We start from the raw sequence: 17,797 nt of genomic DNA, 5'->3' as shown, positions 1-17,797 counted from the left end.
CGTGTTAGTCAGGATGGTCTCGATCTCCTGACCTCGTGATCCGCCCATCTTGGCCTCCCAAAGTGCTGGGATTACAGGCGTGAGCCACCGCGCCTGGCCGACAGGATTTCATTCTTATTGGTGGCTGAATAATATTCCCTTTGTTTATATACCACATTTTCTTCATCCATTCATCCATTGATGGGCGCTTGGGTTGACTCCATATTTTGGCTATTGCGAATGGTGCTGCAATGACCATGGGAGTGCAGATATCTCTTCAATATGCTGATTTCCTTTCTTTTGGATATATACCGCGTAGTGGGGTTCATCTGAACCATTTTTTTTTTAGACTAGTCAAGTTCAGTAGTGACAAGGGGCACAAAGTAGAACAAGTGGCTGGGCTTGGTGTCTCATGCCTATAACCCAGCACTTTGGTGGGAGGCCAAGGTGGGTGGATCGCTTGAGGTCAGGAGTTTGAGACCAGTCTGGCCAACATGGTGAAACCCCCGCTCCACTAAAAATACAAAGATTAGCTGAGTGTGGTGGTGGGCGCCTGCAATCCCAGCTACTCGGGAGGCTGAGGCACGAGAATTGCTTGAACCCAGGACGCGGAGGTTGCAGTGAGCTGAGCTTGTGGCACTGCACTCCAGCCTGGGCAACAGAGTGAGACTCCATATTAAAAAAAAAAAAAAATTAGCCAAGAGTGGTGGCGCACACCTGTAAACCCAGCTACTTGGGAGGCTGAGGCAGGAGAATTGCTTGAACCCAGGAGGTGGAGGTTGCAGTGAGCTGTGATCATGCCACTACACTCCAGCCTGGGCAACAGAGTGAGACTCCGTCCCAAAAAAACAACTACAAAAACCAAAAAATACAATTGCAAACCACCACCATTTGACACTGCCTATACCCACCCCAAACCCTGCTCCAATTGTTTCTCTGCAATTGTCACTTTCCAGCATACTATATAATTTACTTTTTCTTTTTTTTGAGCTGGAGTTTTGTTCTTGTCACCCAGGCTGGAGTGCAATGGCATGGTCTTGGCTTACTGCAACCTCTGCTTCCCAGGTTTAAGCGATTCTCCTGCCTCATTCTACCAAGTAGCTAGGATTACAGGTGCCCGCGACCACGCCCGGCGAATTTTTGTATTTTTAGTACAGACAGGGTTTCACCACGTTGGCCAGACTGGTCGCAAACTCCTGACCTCAGGTGATCCACCCATTTCGGCCTCCCAAAGTGCTGGGATTACAGTAGTCTACTGTGTATCTATCTTTTCCAGGGAACCTCAGCTCCACAAGGGTAGGGCTGTCTTGTCACTTTGGTTGATGGCTATATCCCAGCGCCCATCCCAGTGCCTGGCACATATTAAAGAATGCATTAGGATTCCAAAGCCAGCCGGGAGCGGTGACTCATGCCTGTAATCCCAGCACTTTGGGAGGCCCAGGCCGGTGGATCACGAGGATAGTTCAAGACCAGTCCGGCCAAGATGGTGAAACTCCGTCTCTACCAAAAATAAAAAAATTAGCCGGGCATGGTTGTGGACACCTGTAATCCTATCTATTCGGGAGGCTGAGGCAGAGAATTGCTTGAATCCGGGAGGCAGAGGTTGCAGTAAGCCGAGATCGCGCCACTGCACTGTGGCCTGGGCGACAGAACGAGACTCCGTCTCAAAAAAAAAAAAAAAAAAGAAAAAGGATTCCAAAGCCCATAATGCCACAAGACCACAAGTGGTGCAGTGAACAGGGCATTGCCTTGGGAGTCTATCAGCCCTGGGCAAGTCATTAAACATAGGGGTGGAGATGGGGCCGTCCTGTCTGTAACGTGGAGATGTCACGTGCCAAGGGCTCAGGCACGCGCGCGCGCGCACACACACAACCAACCATTAGTAAGGACACGACCCCTAGCATTCTAATGCGATTTATACTTTTCCATGCAGGAATTCATTTCCCCGTCTCACTAAGCCCAGAGACAGGTAGAGCCGACAGGTGGAAGAACTGAGGCCCGAGAGCGACAGCGGGGGGATCCTCCCCGCGCCACGGCACGGCCTGGACCCTCCCCGCGCCACGGCACAGCAGCTGTCCGACCCTCTCCCCACGCCCAGGCGGCGCGGCGGCTGCCAAGGGTCGCGGGCAGGTGGCGCGGCACCGGGGACTACATTTCCCAGGAGCAGTTGCCGCGGTTCCGCCGTTCCTGGGGTTTCAAGAGCCTCGCGTTAAAGCTGGCGGGGGAGGTTGCGCAGTCGGCCAGCTGGAAGATGGCTCTGCGCCCGGTGGAAACCCGAGAGCCGTCTGCCCCGGTGCCCAGGCGGGTTCTGGCGGGAGTGAAGAAGCCCCCCGGCTCTGCAGTGTCCCCGAGGCGAGGCGAGGCAAGGCCAAGCCAATCTGGAGGCCGTCTTTCCTCGTCTTGCCCGCCTCGGCTTCGGCCTCTGCGTCCAAGTCGCAAGGAACCCCCTTCCTTCCCCTCCAACTCCCTGGAACAGGGGAAGGGGCGGTGAATCTCGCCGCCTGACGGGAGAAGGGGTGTCCACTAGCTGGAAGCCCCTGCAACCCGAGGCAACCCTTTTCCCCAATCCTGGGTTCAGTTCCAGGAATTTACAGGTCGCTGGGATGGGCGGGGAGAAGGGACAGGAGAGCTACAAAATGAAATGAAGGCCCAGGTGTCAGGGAGCTGAGCCTCACAGTACCCCGCCCCCAATCCATCCTTCTAAGTCCCGGGCCTCCGCGGTAAAATAGGGGTGATGGGGATAGTGATCACAGGCAGGAGGCGCAAAGGATCCAGAAACCGGTGGGGAGCACTGTGCAAACTGTAAAGCACTGTGCAAATAAAATTATTCATCATCGTGTCATTGGATTCATCAGGTCTTTAAGACATGCACGGATCTGGGGCGGGGGGTGGGGTGACATGGCTCTGGGCTCTCAGGGTGGAACATCTCGGATACGGGGGTGGCTATTTGGGTGCGTATTAACCCAACCAGGTCTTAATGGGAACCCGAGTTGTCTTTGAAAATAACCAAAACAAAGCCACCAGAATGTTGTGTTTTCAAATGACGAAACTTAAGGGAAATTGACACCATCAAAAGAAGAACCTTGACCTTTTGAACTAACCTGACCCCCCATTGCTTCCCTTCCCCGCCTGTGCCACGGAGATAAGCCCGGAGAGAAGGCATCTAACATCGAGTCTTGGGCTCCCCCTCCCCCCTCCTCCCCTAATCATTTGGATTAATCCATCCCTTGGCGTGCGGGGGAAACCCATTAATTTGCCCTGGCTTCAGAGACTCCCAGGTCCAATAGGAGCCCTACCACACCCACGCAGCTACGATCCCGTCCCCAACATCAAAACCCTCGAACCCCTCCCTTTTACCCCTCCCCAGTAGCCTACTGTGTCTGCAAACAGCTCTTGGACCATACCGGGATGCGTTCATCATTTTGACCAGCAACAAACTCCCACTCCCAGGGTATTGTTTAAGTGAACAGTGACCGGCCTCTATGCTTAGGGAATAAAAGCGGGGTTGTGGGAGGGGGGCTCAGGGAGCAAGCGTCGCAGAATCTCAGCCCAGGGCCGCTGCCAAGCGGACCCGGCACGTGAGTAGGAGGTCGGCCGCAGAGAAGGGGTCCTAGGGTCTCTGAGGTCCCTTCTGCTGGCCTCTGGGCCACTAAAGCCCCTCGAGCTTCAGAACTCCCTGCAGACAGTGGCGCCCCGTGTCCGCCTCGTCTACACCTGCCAGGCAGCACGGGAAAATCTGTGTGCATTTTAACAAAGACATCGCATCTTCCCAGCAAAATGGCGGTGGTCGCGGCCACGGCTCTCTGAACTGCACACTTTCCGAAGATAGGTCACAACCCAAGGGATACAACCCCCTCCTCGACCTCTACCCCAGCGCCCCGCTTTCCCAAGTCCCCAAAGCACTCAGGGCCTCTCCTCATTACAGGGGCCCCCAGGACCGTCCCTGCTTAGAGCCTCTGGGGCAGCTTCTCCATTGTGGACCGCCCCCCCTGCCCCCACATTGCCTTCAAGGAGCCTTGGGACAGGGACTGAACCCTCAGGCTGGGCCTCAGGGATGGGGGCAGCGAGTTCTGCCTCTGACACCCCAAAACTTCCAGGCTAAGAGAAGCATATAAACGAATTCCCGATTAGGGTATATGGGAGATGTAGGGGTCTTTGAGGAGAAGAGGCCACCCGGGAGCCCCTCCTCATCTCTCAGAGGGTCCGGGCAGCACTGGGGGTTCGGCCTCAGGAGGGGACCTCAAGGCAGAGGTCGGGGGGCGCGCTGGGGGAGAGACGGCAGAGGAGGGGGAAGGGACAAAGTTTGAAAGTGCCCTTCCAACTCTTCCAGGGAAAGTTTCCTTGGGGGCCCCATGGACAGAGAGGGGTAGAGGTGTGGAGGGACCGGTGGCAGGGTGACCCCCGAGAGGTGACCGGACCCCGGGGGAGCGACCCCTCCCCCCTGTCCCGGCTCGGCCCGGCTGGGAGTCGCCTAGCTCGGGGCCGCGTGTGTTAGTTGGGGCCGCTTTCCGGCAGCTCCACCGGGCTAGGGGACCCCGCAGCGGGCCGGGAGTGGAACCCCCGGTAGCCTCAGGGGAGAGCTTTGCTACGGGGGGTTTCCCACACCGGGGCTCCCTAGCCCCGCAGAGCCAGCCCCCCGCAAAGGGGAAATGTGCCGGCGCACCAGCGGTCCTCGGCGCCGTTTGGGGCGCGTGGCGGGCGCGGGGGGCGGCGGCCGGGCCAGCGGGCCGCCCGGCGGGGAAGCCCAGGGAGCCAGGCAGCGGCCCCGGGCGGCGGCGGGGAGCGGGAAGGCCCGGGCCGGGGGGAAAGGTCGGATTTGCTCGGCGGAAGAAACACAGATGGCGGCGGCGCAGCGCCATTCCGGGCCGGGAGCAGGCAGCCAGCAGCCCTGTCCTCACCGCGGTCCGCCCGCCGCCGCTAAATACCCGGATGCGCCGCCCAAGCGCCAGACGCGGAGCTGGGAAAAGGGAGGCAGAGGAGGCGGAGGCAGAGGCAGAGGCAGAGCCAGAGCCAGAGCCCGGTGCCGAGACCAAGCGACAGACCGGCGGGGCTGGGCCTCGCAGAGCCGGCTCAGCGAGCTCTCCCGACACCCCAGCTGGAAAGGAGAAGCAGCGACTCCTCGCTCGCATCCCCGGGAGCCGCACTCCGGACTGGCCCGGTAGTCAGGGGCTCAAGAGCAGATCCCGAGGCAGGTTTTGCTCAGCCTCCGACGAGGGCTGGCCTTTTGGAAGGCGCCTTCAACAGCCGGACCAGACAGGCCACCATGACCGAGAATTCCACGTCCGCCCCTGCGGCCAAGCCCAAGCGGGCCAAGGCCTCCAAGAAGTCCACAGACCACCCCAAGTATTCAGATATGATCGTGGCTGCCATCCAGGCGGAGAAGAACCGCGCTGGCTCCTCGCGCCAGTCCATCCAGAAGTATATCAAGAGCCACTACAAGGTGGGTGAGAACGCTGACTCGCAGATCAAGTTGTCCATCAAGCGCCTGGTCACCACCGGTGTCCTCAAGCAGACCAAAGGGGTGGGGGCCTCGGGATCCTTCCGGCTAGCCAAGAGCGACGAGCCCAAGAAGTCAGTGGCCTTCAAGAAGACCAAGAAGGAAATCAAGAAGGTAGCCACGCCAAAGAAGGCATCCAAGCCCAAGAAGGCTGCCTCCAAAGCCCCAACCAAGAAACCCAAAGCCACCCCAGTCAAGAAGGCCAAGAAGAAGCTGGCTGCCACGCCCAAGAAAGCCAAAAAACCCAAGACTGTCAAAGCCAAGCCGGTCAAGGCATCCAAGCCCAAGAAGGCCAAACCAGTGAAACCCAAAGCAAAGTCCAGTGCCAAGAGGGCCGGCAAGAAGAAGTGACAATGAAGTCTTTTCTTGCAGACACTCCCTCCTGTCTCCTATTTTCTGTAAATACTTTTCTCCTTTTTTGTCTTGATGCTCACCACCACCTTTTGCATCCTTCTGTTCTGACTTTGTAAGAGACAGGATTTGGATTCTTCAGAAATTACAGAATAATTCATTTTTCCTTAACCAGTTGTGCAAGGACAGCAACAACCAATCTCTAATGATGAGAATGTACTTATATTTTGTTTTGCTATTAACCTACTTACGGGGTTAGGGATTTGCTGGGGGCAGGGGGGGGCTTGTGTGTTTTGTTGGTTTGTTTGCCATGAAGGTAGATGGGGCTGGGGAGAAGACACAAGGCAGTATGTTCTGGCTAGATGAGAAGGGAACCCAGGAATCGTGAGGTTAGCAGGAGTATCTTTAGGGTGAGTGAGCTTTCTTTGAGTTGGGCACCCGTCGTGAGAGTTTCAGAACCTTTGGCCAGGAGGAGAGAGGTGGTAGGGAGCAGCCAGCCGGCAAAGGAAGGAGGTGGAAACAACTGCCACCGGGCTGACTTCCACCTCCCAGTGGTGAGCAGTGGGGGCCCAAACCCAGTTTCCTTCTCATTTCTGTTAGTTTGCCCTTTCGGTCTCCCTATTGTCTTAGGGAAAGGGAGTGGGGTCCAAGTGACAGCTGGATGGGAGAAGCCATAGCTTGTCCCAGTCAGCTAGGATGTAGCCATTGGAGGATCTTTGTGGCTTCAGCAAATTCTCTTGTTAAACCGGAGTGAAAACTTTAGGGGAAGGGTGGGGAGTCAGCCAAGTGCCTCAGTGTGCCCTGTTGAAACTTGGATTTTTCCATGCAATCGATAGATTGTGTCCTAGGAAGACTTTTCTTCTGGATTTTTGTTCCTCCTGTACAAGAGGTGTCCTTGCTTGGTTTGGTGGGGCTGCGGCCACTTAAAACCTCCCGATCTCTTTTATTTGAGTCTTTTATTATAAGTAGTTGTAGCTGGGGGAGGGGGAGGGGGAGTGGGCGGGCAGTGGACAGTAAGACATACTGCAGTCGATTTGGGATTTGCTAAGTAGTTTTACAGAGCTAGATCTGTGTGCATGTGTGTGTATGTGTATATATACATATCTAGGGTTAGTACTTAGTTTCACGCCCGGGAGCTGGGAGAAAAAACCTGTACAGTTGTCCTTCTCTTATTTTTAATAAAATAGAAAAATCGCGTACTTGCGCGTCACCCCCCCCCCTCCCCCGCCTTTTTTAAACAAGTGTTACTTGTGCCGGGAAAATTTTGCTGTCTTTTTAAAACTTTAAAATAAATTGGAAAAGGGAGAAACTGAGCGGTGTATTTTTCCTCACTTTGAAGACTGGGGGATGAATGCGGAGCGGTTAGGCGGGCGGGCAGTGGGGACATCTGGGGCGTTTGCACCTGAGAATGGGGGGAGGGTTACAGGAGCTGGACAGAAGCCAGGAATCCTTAGTCCCGGAGGCTGCGGAACGTGCCTTTGCCGGCTTCTAGGCTTCTGCCTTTGGGGTCCAGAGGGCACCCCATTTGCGGCCGAGAGGTGAGTACGTGGGAATGCGGTGGGGAGTCTGGTGGGCTGGGCCCTGACGCGACTTCCTCCGCCCCCTTCCCTCCCTTCTGCCACCCGGACCTCTGCAGTCTCAACTTACAAGTCAAGCCGCTTGGTCCCTGGCGGATCCCGCCAGGCACCGCCCACCCACCTTAGGCCCGCCTCCCACTCGTTAAGTCAGCCCCCCTGGCTCCGATTGGCTGCTGGAGCCCGGCCCCCGGCCACGTGACCAGGCTGCGTCCGCGATGCGCACGGCTCCCAGGCAGGCAGGGACGCTCGGGCGAGGTAGGAGCGATGTGGGCTGGGAACGCCTGGCGCGCCGCGCTCTTCGGAGTGCCCCGCGGCTGCCGCGCACAGTCAGCGTTGGCCCAGCTGCGCGGCATTCTGGAGGGGGAGCTGGAAGGGATCCGTGGAGCTGGCACTTGGAAGAGTGAGCGGGTCATCACGTCCCGTCAGGGGCCGCACATCCACGTGGACGGCGTCTCCGGAGGTAACTCTCCCTCCCGGAGTCGTTCCAAGACCTTTCCCGAGCTTGCGCTGGAATGGAGTGCTTGGAGGCGGGGGTGGGCGGCTCCTACACTCTTAGCTACTGGTCCCCTTCGCATCTCTCAGGGCGACTTTACGGCTTCCTAATACTGACTGTAGCCTGGTTAAACCCGTTTTGACGGAGGGAGGTGATTTGCCCTTGAGCACCTTTTTGGCTCAGAAGGCAGGGCTGGGACCAGCCCTGTGTGAGCGTGAGAAAAGGAGAGAGACACCCAGCTGGCTCCCACCGTGACACTGCAAGGAAGGGTGGTGGGAAGGCCGGAGCGAGAAAACCCGCATTTCTTGAGCGGCTGTTCTGTGAAGGCCTCTACCAGTTGTTGCTGCACGTGAACTCCTGCTAACTTCTAAACGCAGGAATGACTAATTCCATTTTACAAACGAAGAGGCTGAAATCCACAGATGTGAAATGGCTTGCCCAAAAGCCCCCAGCTAGCTGCAGGCAGCGCTGGAATATTGGAGCTGGAACATTGCCTAACTGGCCAGAGAGGACAGCTTCCTGGCCAAACTCATAGCAAGCAATCTGGTCTTGCTCTGTCGCTCAGGCTGGAGGGCAGTGGTGAGATCTCGGTTCACTGCAACCTCTGCCTCCTGGGTTCGGGCGATTTTCATGCCTCAGCCTCCCAAGTAGCTGGGACTACAGGCAAGTGCCAGCACACCCGGCTGATTTTTGTATTTTTAGTAGAGACTGGGTTTCACCATGTTGGCCAGGCTGATCTCGAACTCTTGACCTCAAGTGATCCGCCCGCCTCGTCCTCCCAAAGTGTTGGGATTACAGACATGAGCCACCACTCCCAGCCCTCCCTCATTTCATTCTAACCAGTGGTTACTGCCTGACTGATTCGTGTCAGGCCTCACGTGAGTGGTGATCATCAACAGAATCCCAAAGCTGCCTTCTGCCAGGAAATAGGCATAGAACCCTTGGTGCTGTTGTACTCATTTGTAAAATAGAGGTCCCAGGTAATCCCTTCTCTCCCTCAGGGGAAGCTTAGAGCCAGTCAAAAGATGGGAAATTAGGAGACCCAAGTTCTCATCCTGTTTTTGCCTTTCCCAGGCTGTGTGAACTTTCCCCTCTGGCGTGTTTGCTCCTAAGGTCAGCTGTGTTCACTCTGGGCTTTAGAATTCGGGGACTGGTATCTCAGGCACCCTACCTTTGGGGAAGTGGTTCTGTACCAGGCAGCAAAGTAAACTGTGGAGTTCCAGGACTGCAGCAGGCATCTGACCCAGCCCTCTTCTTTAACCCACAAGGAAACCAAGGGGTCAGATAAGGAGTTAGTGGTGGTCTTCAGGCACAGGAGAAGCCTGTGAGGAAGGGTTGAGTTCCTCCTTGGGTAGAATGTGATTCAAAACCAGAGTTTAGGCTGGGCACAGTGGCTTGTGCCTGAAATCTCAGCACTTTGGGAGGCCAAGGCAGGAGGATTGCTTGAGGCTAGAAGTTCAAGACCAGCATGGGCAACATAATGAGGCCCCATCTCTACAAAAAATAAAAATATTTAGTTGGGCATGGTGGCACGCACCTGCAGTCCCAACTACTCAGGCGGTTGGGTGGGAGGACTGCTTGAGCCTGGGGGGTTGGGGCTGCAGTAAGCCATGATTGCACCACTGTACTCTAACCTGGGCGACAGAACTAGACCCTGCCTCAAAAAAAAAAAAAAAAAAAAAAAGAGTTTAAACTTCTCACTCTTCAAGATGTGTAGCACTGACCCTCCCTCTGTAGCTGTTGAATTTGGTGCCTCTTCAACGGTGAATCCAGGTCTGTTTCCTTTCTGGACCATTTCCCCAGGGCCTGGCACTGTCATCTTTCCAGGCCCTTCCTTGCCCCACCTGAGCTGCTGTATCCATCTCCTCTCCTTCACCTCAGGAATCCTTAACTTCTGTGCCAACAACTACCTGGGCCTGAGCAGCCACCCCAAGGTGATCCAGGCAGGTCTGCAGGCTCTGGAGGAGTTTGGAGCTGGCCTCAGCTCTGTCCGCTTCATCTGTGGAACCCAGGTACACAGTGAGTGGTGGGGGGTTGTGGGGACTGACCACAGCTGCCTGCTTCCCACAGTCAGCAGGGCTGGTTTAGCCAGCTCAGCTCATCCACGGCCCTGGGCCCACTGTTGGCCCCAGAGCTGTGCAGCAGAAAGGCTGAGTGCAGGCCTCTGTTTTGCTGAAAAGCTTTGGCCAAGAAACTTTATATATATATATATATATTTTTTTTTTTTCTTTTTGAGACAGAGTCTTGCTCTGTCACCCAGGCTGGAGTGCAGTGGCACAACCTTGGCTTGCCGTAACCTTCGCCTCCCAGACTCAAGTGATTCTCATGCCTCAGCCTCCGGAGCAGCAGCAATTACAGGTGTGCTGCCACACCCAGCTAATTTTTTTTTTTTTTTTTTGAGACGGAGTCTCACTCTGTTGCCGAGGCTGGAGTGCAGTGGCGCGATCTCGGCTCACTGCAAGCTCCGCCTCCTGGGTTCACACCATTCTTCTGCCTCAGCCTCCTGAGTAGCTGGGACTACAGGCACCCGCCACCGTGCCCGGCTAATTTTTTGTATTTTTAGTAGAGACGGGGTTTCACCGTGGTCTCGATCTCCTGACCTCGTGATCCGCCCGCCTCCACCTCCCAAAGTGCTGGGATTACAGGCGTGAGCCACCGCGCCTGGTCACACCTGACTTTCTATAGGAAAAGAGGAGTAGGTGGCAGGAACTGAGACTGAGGGCTCTGGGTCTCTTGTGATGGAGCACGGTTGCCAGTGCTGCCCTTTAGTGGCCCTGTTCCTGTGGGCAAGTATCTTAACCTCTCTCTGTCTTAATTCCTTCATAAGAAAACTGAAGATAATAACACTTAATAAGATCCTTACAAATTAAAGACTTAATACATGTAATGCTTAGAATAGGCCAAGCGCAGTGGCTCATACCTGTAATCCCAGCACTTTGGGAGACTGATGCAGGCAGATCACCTGAGATCAGGAGTTCGAGACCAGCCTGGCCAACATGGCGAAACCCTTTCTCTACAAAAATACAAAAATTAACTGGCATGATGGTGGGTGCCTGTAATCCCAGCCACTTGTGAGGCTGAGGCGGGAGAATCACTTGAACCTAGGAGGTGGAGGTTGCAGGTGAGCTGAGATCACGCCACTGCACTCCAGTCTGAGCAACAGAGTGAGACTCTGTCTTAAAAAAAAAAAAAAAAAAAAAAGAAAAAAGCATGGAACAGCCTGGCACGTAGTAGTGCTCAATGAATGTTGGCTATTATTTATTTTCCAAATGTTACAAAATAAATTTATATAAGTATGAAACTTAAATAGTACTTATTATGTGCCAAGAATTCTTTTAAGAAAATTACAACTGTTGGCCAGGTGTGATGGCTCATGCCTGTAATCCAGGCACTTTGGGAGGCCGAGGTGGGTGGATTACTTTAGGTCAGGAGTTCAAGACCAGCCTGGCCAACATGGTGAAACCTGTCTCTGCTAAAAATACAAAAATTAGCTGGACTTGCTCACTTGAACCCAGTAGGCAGAGGTTGCAGTGAGCCATGATGGTGCCACTGCACTCCAGCCTGGGTGAAACTCTGTCTCAAAAAAAATAAAGGAAGAACATTACAAATATTAAGTCATTAATCCTCAGTGATAGGTGCTATTCTTATTCTTCCTATTGAGATGAGGACACTGAGGTCCAGAGAAGTTAAGTGACTTGCCCAGAGGCACAGAGCCTATTGTGGTGGGATTTGAACCCTGGCTCAAGAGTCCATGCTGGCTGGGCATGGTGGCTTATACCTGTAATCTCAATACTTTTGAAGCCCAAAGCAGAAGGATCACTTGATGCCTGGAGTTTGAGACCAGCCTGCGCAACATAGCAAGACCCTCTCTCTAAAAAAAAAAAAAAAAGTTTTTAATTAGCTGGGTGTGGTGGTGCACACCTGTAGTCCCAGCTACTAGGGAGGGGAGGCTGAGATGGGAGGATCACTTGAGCCCAGGAGTTCAAGGCTAGAGTAAGCTATGATCTCACTACTGCACTCCAGCCTGAGTGACAGAGAATCCCTGTCTCATTTGCCAAAGAAAGAGAGAGTGAGTCTGTGGTCCTACTTGTGATTATCATTAACTGCCCTCTCAGAAAGGTGAGAGAGAAATGAATGTCAGAGGCAGAACTCCTGACTCACATCCGGTCACTTCCCAGCAAAGCCCTCACCCACACCCAACAGCTTTCAAATCTACAAATTAGAGGCCCAGATGAATCCAGAATTACCTCTGTGATCTTTTTCTTTGCCATTAGGCAACCAAAAAAGACACTCAGTGTGGTGTTAGGAAGACACGCTTCCTTCTCCACGAGTTCCCGTAATTCCACCCTTAGACCGCTATGGTAAAACCAAAGTCTTCCCAGGAAGGGAACCTAACAGGTCCCCAGTTCCTCAATGGGAACTGTCTGCCAGATTCCTGGCAGCTCTGGGATCACCCATGTGTGGCAGAAAGTAAGGAGGCTGAGGCTGCAGGCTTTCTGGGTTGGGTCTCTGTGGTCCTCCAAGCCTCTGTCCCCTCGGACTTGTCCCACATGACCCCACAGGCATCAACACGTGTCTCACTCATTTTCTTTAGAGCATCCACAAGAATCTAGAAGCAAAAATAGCCCGCTTCCACCAGCGGGAGGATGCCATCCTCTATCCCAGCTGTTTTGATGCCAACGCCGGTCTCTTTGAGGTGTGTGGAAGCTGTCCTGAGGGTCGATGGGGCCTGTTAGGCTGGGGAAGGCTTGGGGGTGGGCAGTCGGGAGAACCTAGCAGGATTCAGTGCCATGCCTAGAGGCTCCAGAGCCCACTTCTTCTGGAGGTCAAGGTTGGGCCAGGTAGGTGCTCCAGGAGGAATCCTGGGGCTTGCAAGGAGCCTGAGAGACTGTGGGGGATAAGCTACATCATCTGGAAGGCTGGGGGAGGTGGGGGCCTGGTACTCACCAAATATATTCTCGCCTCCTCTTACTAGAGCAGGGCGCTGGTCCAGCCCGGCACTGGGGCACGGGGGCCCAGATGGAAGCACAGGACGCCTTGCCTCTCTACCCAGAGGAACGGCCTGGCTGGCAGTACAGTTTTTTGATTTGCAGGAATCCTGGTCGAGGGAGAAGCCTAGGGTGGTTGAGTGATGGCTGTACGCTCACTGCCTCCCTCCAGGCCCTGCTGACCCCGGAGGACGCAGTCCTGTCGGACGAGCTGAACCATGCCTCCATCATCGACGGCATCCGCCTGTGCAAGGCTCACAAGTACCGCTATCGCCACCTGGACATGGGTGACCTAGAAGCCAAGCTGCAGGAGGCCCAGGTGGGGCCATACCTGGGCCCCCCCTCAGCCTCCATTTGGGGAAGGAAGTGAGGCTTAGAGAGGCCAACTCTTCACTGACAGACAGATAGCCTGAAAGTTTGAAACAGCAGAGATTTGTCCAAGATTTGAACCCAAATCTCTCAGACCTAGAGCATTATTCTTTCTTTCTGTCTTTTTTTTTTTTTTTTTTTGAGACAGAGTTTCACTCTGTCACCAAGGCTGGAGTATAACCTGTCGCCAAGGCTGGAGTATAGTGGTGCAATCTCAGCTCACTGCAACCTCCACCTCCTTGGTTCAAGTGATTCTCCTGCCTCAGCCTCCCAAGTAGCTGGGATTATAGGCACCACCCCGCCTGGCTAATTTTTGTATTCTTAGTGAAGACGGGGTTTCATCATGTTGTCCAGGCTGGTCTTGAACTCCTGACCTCAGTTGATCCACCCTACTTGGCCTCCCAAAATGCTGGGATTATAGGCATGAGCCACTGTGCCTGGCACCAGAACATTATTCTATTGTACCGTGATGCCTTGAGGTTTTTCCCTTTGTGTGTCTGTGTGTGTGTGTGTGTGTGTGTGTGTGTGTGTGTGTGTGAGTGACAGAGTCTCACTCTGTTGCCCAGGCTGTATTGCAATGGTGCAATCTCACCGCAGCCTCAACCTTCTGGACTCGAGCGATTGTCCCACCTCAGTTTCCTGAGTAGCTGGGACTACAGGTGCCCACCCACCCAGTTTTTTATTTGTTTGCTTTTTAGATGGAGTTTCACTCTTTTTGCCCAGGCTGGAGTGCAATGGTGCGATCTCAGCTCAGTGCAACCTCTGCCTCCCGGGTTCAATTGATTCTCCTGCCTCAGCCTCTGGAGTAGCTGAGATTACAGGCGCCCACCACCGTGCTCAGCTAATTTTGTATTTTTAGTAGAGATGGGGTTTAACCATGTTGGCCAGGCTGGTTTCGAACTCCTGACCTAAGGTGATCTGCCTGCCTCAGCCTCCCAAAGTGTTGGGATTACAGGCGTTAGCCACCACGCCTGGCCTGTTTGTTTTTGAGACAGGGTTTCACTATAATGCTCAGGCTAGTCTTGAACTCCTGGGCTCCCAAAGTTACAGGCATGAGCCACCATACCCAGCCAGTTTTAAAAATTTTTAGTAGAGACACGGTCTCACTATGTTGCCCAGGCTGGTCTCGACCCCTAAGCTCCCAAAGTGCTGGGATTACGGGTGTGAGCCACTGCGCCTGGCCTGCCTTAAGTTTTAACAAGCACCTTCTGTGTGGCAGGCCCTTGCTAGGCATAAGGATAGAATGGACACGTTGGTAAGACCTGGTCCCAGCCCAGCCTGCCCTTTGGGACCTTACACAGGAGAGTGAGGCCTGAGCCCATTCTCACTGCCCAGGGTTCACAGTGGAGATGGGTGAGGCTGAGAGGCACAGATGAGGGAGAGGATGTTCCAGCCCCCAAGATGGTGGTACCTATGTGCCCACCTCTGTGCTCACCTCTGTGCTGGGCACTGGGCAGGATGAGCTCTCAGAGCTCCAAGCAGCACAAGACATGGGTGGTTTGGCCCAGCTTGATACCACCCACCACCTGTTCATGTCTTTCCCGCAGAAGCATCGGCTGCGCCTGGTGGCCACCGATGGGGCCTTTTCCATGGATGGCGACATCGCACCCCTGCAGGAGATCTGCCGCCTCGCCTCTAGATATGGCGCCCTGGTCTTTGTGGATGAATGCCATGCCACTGGCTTCCTGGGGCCCACAGGACGGTGGGACCATGTGGCACCTGAGGCCTGGGGTGGGGCTTCTGAGGGTGGCTGGGAAATGCGGAGGCCAGTCCCCAGCCTGATCCATGATCCCTGGGCTCTCAGGAGGCAGTGACAGCAGTGGCAGCTTCCCTTGCAGGGGTACGGATGAGTTGCTGGGCGTGATGGATCAGGTCACCATCATCAACTCCACCCTGGGGAAGGCCCTGGGTGGAGCATCAGGTACCTGCAAGGTTGTGTCCCTGGGATCCCCTTGTCCTTTTGGAGGGCCCTGGAGGGGCTCAGGGAAGTGGGGAGGGCAGCATGGACTGTACTTTCAGGAGGGGGTTGGGGTAGGCTCTGGCCCCTGACCAACCCCTCCCCCCACCTCTTCCCTTCTTCTCAGGGGGCTACACGACAGGACCTGAGCCTCTGGTGTCCCTGCTGCGACAGCGCGCCCGGCCCTACCTCTTCTCCAACAGTCTGCCACCTGCTGTTGTTGGCTGCGCCTCCAAGGCCCTAGATCTACTCATGGAGAGTAATACCATTGTCCAGTCTATGGCTGCCAAGACCCAGAGGTGCGGCTCCCAGCAGGGATGGGGCAGGCTCGGGGGCCAGGGGACATGGTGAGAGCCAGCCTCGTGTGTCTGCCCAGGCCCACAGACAGCTCTGCCCACCGGGTCTGCTTCTGCCTGTTCCCCTCCCTCCTCTGTCTCTGCCTCTCCCCTCTAGCTTCTGTGTCTCCCTCTTGTCCATCCTGTCTTTTCGTCTCCCTTTTTGTTCTACCTGCCCCCTGCCTGGCTCCCATCTGCCTCTTAGAACTTGTAACTGTCTTTGTTGATCCTTCTTGCACAGACCTCGGGCCTGGTCCCTGGGAGGAGCAGGTGTGAATGCTCCACGGCCCCTTAGCTACCTGTGATACCTTGTACCCACAGGTTCCGTAGTAAGATGGAAGCTGCTGGTTTCACTATCTCAGGAGCCAGCCATCCCATCTGCCCTGTGATGCTGGGTGATGCCCGGCTGGCCTCTCGCATGGCGGATGACATGCTGAAGAGAGGTAAGTGTGCTGGGACGAGAGAACTGGTGATGGGTCCTGAGAGAAGAGAAAGGGTAAACCCGTAGATTGTGAACCACCCCTCTCCCTGCCGCCCTTGGCCACACTGTGGCCTCTTAGGCCAGCTGTCTGTCCAAGCTTGAAAACTGCAGGCAGGCCGGGTGCGGTGGCTCAAGCCTGTAATCCCAGCGCTTTGGAAGGCTGAGGCGGGCAGATCACGAGGTCAAGAGATCGAGACCATCCTGGCTAACATGGTGAAACCTCGTCTCTACTAAAAATACCAAAAAATTAGCCAGGCGTGGTGGCGGGCGCCTGTAGTCCCAGCTACTCGGGAGGCTGAGGCAGGAGAATGGCATGAACCTGGGAGGCAGAGCTTGCAGTGAGCCGAGATCGCGCCACTGCACTCCAGCCTGGGTGACAGAGCAAGACTCCATCTCAAAAAAAAAAAAAAAACCCAGGCCATGAGGCAGTCCCAAATCTGAGACTTGGGACAGTTCCCTTGCCCTCTGTGTTCTGCCCCCAAGCCTGTTGGTTCTGGCACGCCCTTGCTTTCTACCCTCCCAGGCATCTTTGTCATCGGGTTCAGCTACCCTGTGGTCCCCAAGGGCAAGGCCCGGATCCGGGTACAGATCTCAGCAGTGCACAGTGAGGAAGACATTGACCGCTGTGTGGAGGCCTTCGTGGAAGTGGGGCGACTGCACGGGGCACTGCCCTGAGCTCTGGGTAGGGACGAGCAGAGCCAAGGTCCACCTGCTGCTACAGGGTCAAAGGAGGTTTTCGATCGGCCCAGAGCAGAGGCTCTCAGCCCTGAACCAAAGTCCCAGAGCTGGGCTGGGACGTGGCCTGCACTGAGGGCTGTGAGAATGTCAAACAACAGTTTGAAAATTGGCTGTGACACTCTGGTCTGCTTTACTGTCTCTGGTCAGGCCCAGTCCTGTGGCCGGTTGAAGAATCCGGCAGGAGCCAGGGCTCTGAGGGGAGGCTCCTGAGGACTGCAGATCTCCAGATCTCCACTGACCTTTTCCCTAGATTAAGATGGGACCCAGTGGCTGGGTGCGGTGGCTCACCCCTGTAATCCCAGCACTTTGGGAGGCCAAGGCAGGCGAATCACCTGAGGTCAGGAGTTTGATACCAGCCTGACCAACATGCAGAAACCCCGTCTCTACTAAAAATACGAAATTAGCCGGGCGTGGCGGCGCATGCCTGTAATCCCAGCTACTCAGGAGGCTGAGGCAGGAGAATCGCTGGAACCCGGGAGGTGGAAGTTGCGGTGAGCCAAGATCACACCATTGTACTCCAGCCTGGGCAACAAGAGCAGAAGTCCATCTCAAAAAAAAAAAAAAGAAAAGGATGGGACCCAGGCCTTTGGGAGATAGGCATGGGCCACCGTTTGTCTTGGGTAGCTTTTGTGCTGCTGTGGAGGGCCGCTGAGAACTAACCCCACAGGCCCTTTACCCTACCACGGTGCTACTCTGCGGTCCCGGAGTCTAGAGTCTAGCTGCTTCTTCCTCCCCATTGGAAGATGTCCTGTCGCTGCCCAGATAGGAGGAGGCTGGGTGTCCATGTTTGGAAGGAGAGGCAGAGGATTCAGGCCCCAAAGAAAAGAAGGAGGATCACCCCTGGGGAAGCTCCGAACAGTCTGGAACCCTGTGTTCAAGCCCACTCTTTCCCTGCCTTACTCTGGCCTTGGGCAAGCCCCAGTCCCTGTATGTGCCTCAGTCCTCCTGCCACTATGCTTTGAGGTCTGGGGCCCTTCCATCTCGCTCATTCCAAGGCCTATGATGATCAGCCGCCAGGGGGTGCTGCGAGCA

The 17,797-nt window shown here is 55.1% G+C and overlaps 2 protein-coding genes across 8 annotated transcripts; both read left to right on the top strand.

The window, feature by feature from the left end:
- Positions 1–4,796: 4,796 nt before the first annotated feature.
- LOC112632763 (histone H1.0) lies at positions 4,797–7,140 on the top strand. 5 transcript variants are annotated; one of them, XM_025398748.1, is made up of 2 exons: positions 4,797–5,767; positions 5,822–7,140. In XM_025398748.1, the coding sequence occupies exons 1-2, from the start codon at positions 5,243–5,245 to the stop codon at positions 5,825–5,827; spliced, it is 531 nt and encodes a 176-aa protein (XP_025254533.1). In that variant the 5' UTR covers positions 4,797–5,242; the 3' UTR covers positions 5,828–7,140. The 5 variants fall into 5 exon arrangements, with proteins under 5 accessions (XP_025254533.1, XP_025254528.1, XP_025254529.1 ...); XM_025398743.1 differs by having other exon boundaries at positions 4,797–5,855; positions 6,433–6,462; XM_025398744.1 differs by having other exon boundaries at positions 4,933–4,950; positions 5,083–7,140.
- Positions 7,141–7,611: 471 nt separating this feature from the next.
- On the top strand, positions 7,612–17,317 carry GCAT (glycine C-acetyltransferase). Of its 3 annotated transcripts, XM_025399204.1 has the most exons (10): positions 7,612–7,864; positions 9,701–9,909; positions 12,492–12,593; positions 13,058–13,204; positions 14,802–14,956; positions 15,093–15,175; positions 15,339–15,510; positions 15,868–15,989; positions 16,551–16,709; positions 16,913–17,317. In XM_025399204.1, exons 1-9 carry the CDS (start codon positions 7,669–7,671, stop codon positions 16,700–16,702), a joined length of 1,338 nt encoding a protein of 445 aa, XP_025254989.1. In that variant the 5' UTR covers positions 7,612–7,668; the 3' UTR covers positions 16,703–16,709; positions 16,913–17,317. The 3 variants fall into 3 exon arrangements, with proteins under 3 accessions (XP_025254989.1, XP_025254990.1, XP_025254988.1); XM_025399205.1 differs by lacking the exon at positions 16,913–17,317 and having other exon boundaries at positions 9,779–9,909; positions 16,551–16,883; XM_025399203.1 differs by lacking the exon at positions 16,913–17,317 and having other exon boundaries at positions 16,551–16,883.
- The last annotated feature ends 480 nt before the right edge of the window (positions 17,318–17,797 follow it).

The sequence above is a fragment of the Theropithecus gelada genome, chromosome 10 (assembly GCF_003255815.1).
Source record: "Theropithecus gelada isolate Dixy chromosome 10, Tgel_1.0, whole genome shotgun sequence".
Classification (NCBI taxonomy): domain Eukaryota; kingdom Metazoa; phylum Chordata; class Mammalia; order Primates; family Cercopithecidae; genus Theropithecus; species Theropithecus gelada.
This window is presented reverse-complemented; position numbering and strand designations above follow the sequence as displayed.

Excerpts from the sequence above, each read along its gene's own strand:
- LOC112632763 (XM_025398744.1), top strand. The coding sequence starts at position 5,243 with ATGACCGAGAATTCCACGTCCGCCCCTGCGGCCAAGCCCAAGCGGGCC.
- GCAT (XM_025399204.1), top strand. The coding sequence starts at position 7,669 with ATGTGGGCTGGGAACGCCTGGCGCGCCGCGCTCTTCGGAGTGCCCCGC. Across the intron at positions 15,176-15,338 it reads GGCCCTGGGTGGAGCATCAG|GGGGCTACACGACAGGACCT; the intron begins GTACCTGCAAGG and ends CCTTCTTCTCAG. Across the intron at positions 15,990-16,550 it reads GGATGACATGCTGAAGAGAG|GCATCTTTGTCATCGGGTTC; the intron begins GTAAGTGTGCTG and ends CTACCCTCCCAG.